General features: G+C 44.9%; 1 protein-coding gene across 1 annotated transcript in view; it reads right to left on the reverse strand.

Annotated features, from left to right (window-relative positions):
• Positions 1-815, reverse strand: part of DEPDC5 (DEP domain containing 5) — a 227,493-nt gene that overhangs the window by 222,626 nt on the left and 4,052 nt on the right. The window contains 1 exon segment of the mRNA XM_011938349.1: positions 141-228. Coding sequence (XP_011793739.1) covers positions 141-228 — 88 coding nt within the window.

Genomic DNA, 815 nt, shown 5'->3' on the forward strand with positions numbered 1-815 from the left:
GTGATGCACCTACCTCAGCCTCCCAAAGTGCTGGAATTACAGACTTGAGCCACCACAGTATGAACATTTTGAAAGGCAAAGAGAGCTATCTGCCCTTCAAACCCCTTGGACATCATTTGGAAATCCTATGAGACACTCACCTGTATTCATCGTTGGGGTGTGCAATCTCTACAATGTCTCCAAGCTTGATGTGAGGAAACACTTTGGGGTTCACAACTAGCTCATCATCTGAAAGACAATTCAGCGACTTCAAGTAGAAAAACACTCATTAGGTACATTGTGTATGTTCTCATTACTGATTCCTCACAACCCCATCAGGATGGTATTGCCACCCCATTGACAGATGAGGTTCTATTTTGAAACAAGGCTTACAGTGACTAATGGATTCGCACAGGAACACCAAGAGCAGTGGAGTGGGATGGTGCTCGGGTACCTTTGTCTTCATACTCCATGCTCTCTCTACTACCACACTGCTTCCAGGGACACAGCAGCCCTCAGTATCTGGGAATTAGGCTTCTGGACAGCATTTTACCCCCTCAAATATTGTGTATCTGGCATATAACAGGAACAAAACAGGCTGGTTTCCATAGATACAGCACAATTCCTTACAGTTATTCAATGTTCAAAGAATTTCCCAAACAGTATCTTAATGTGACCCTCACAGTAAATCTTTAGATTTAACAGGAGTAAGAAAATAACCTCAGAGAGGCCAGGAGCAGTGGCTCATGCCTGTAATCTCAACACTTTGGGAGGCCGAGATGGATGGATCACCTGAGGTCAGGAGTTCAAGACCAGCCTGGCGAACATGGCACAAC

This window comes from Colobus angolensis, unplaced genomic scaffold (genome assembly GCF_000951035.1).
Source record: "Colobus angolensis palliatus isolate OR3802 unplaced genomic scaffold, Cang.pa_1.0 Scaffold171, whole genome shotgun sequence".
Lineage (NCBI taxonomy): Eukaryota > Metazoa > Chordata > Mammalia > Primates > Cercopithecidae > Colobus > Colobus angolensis.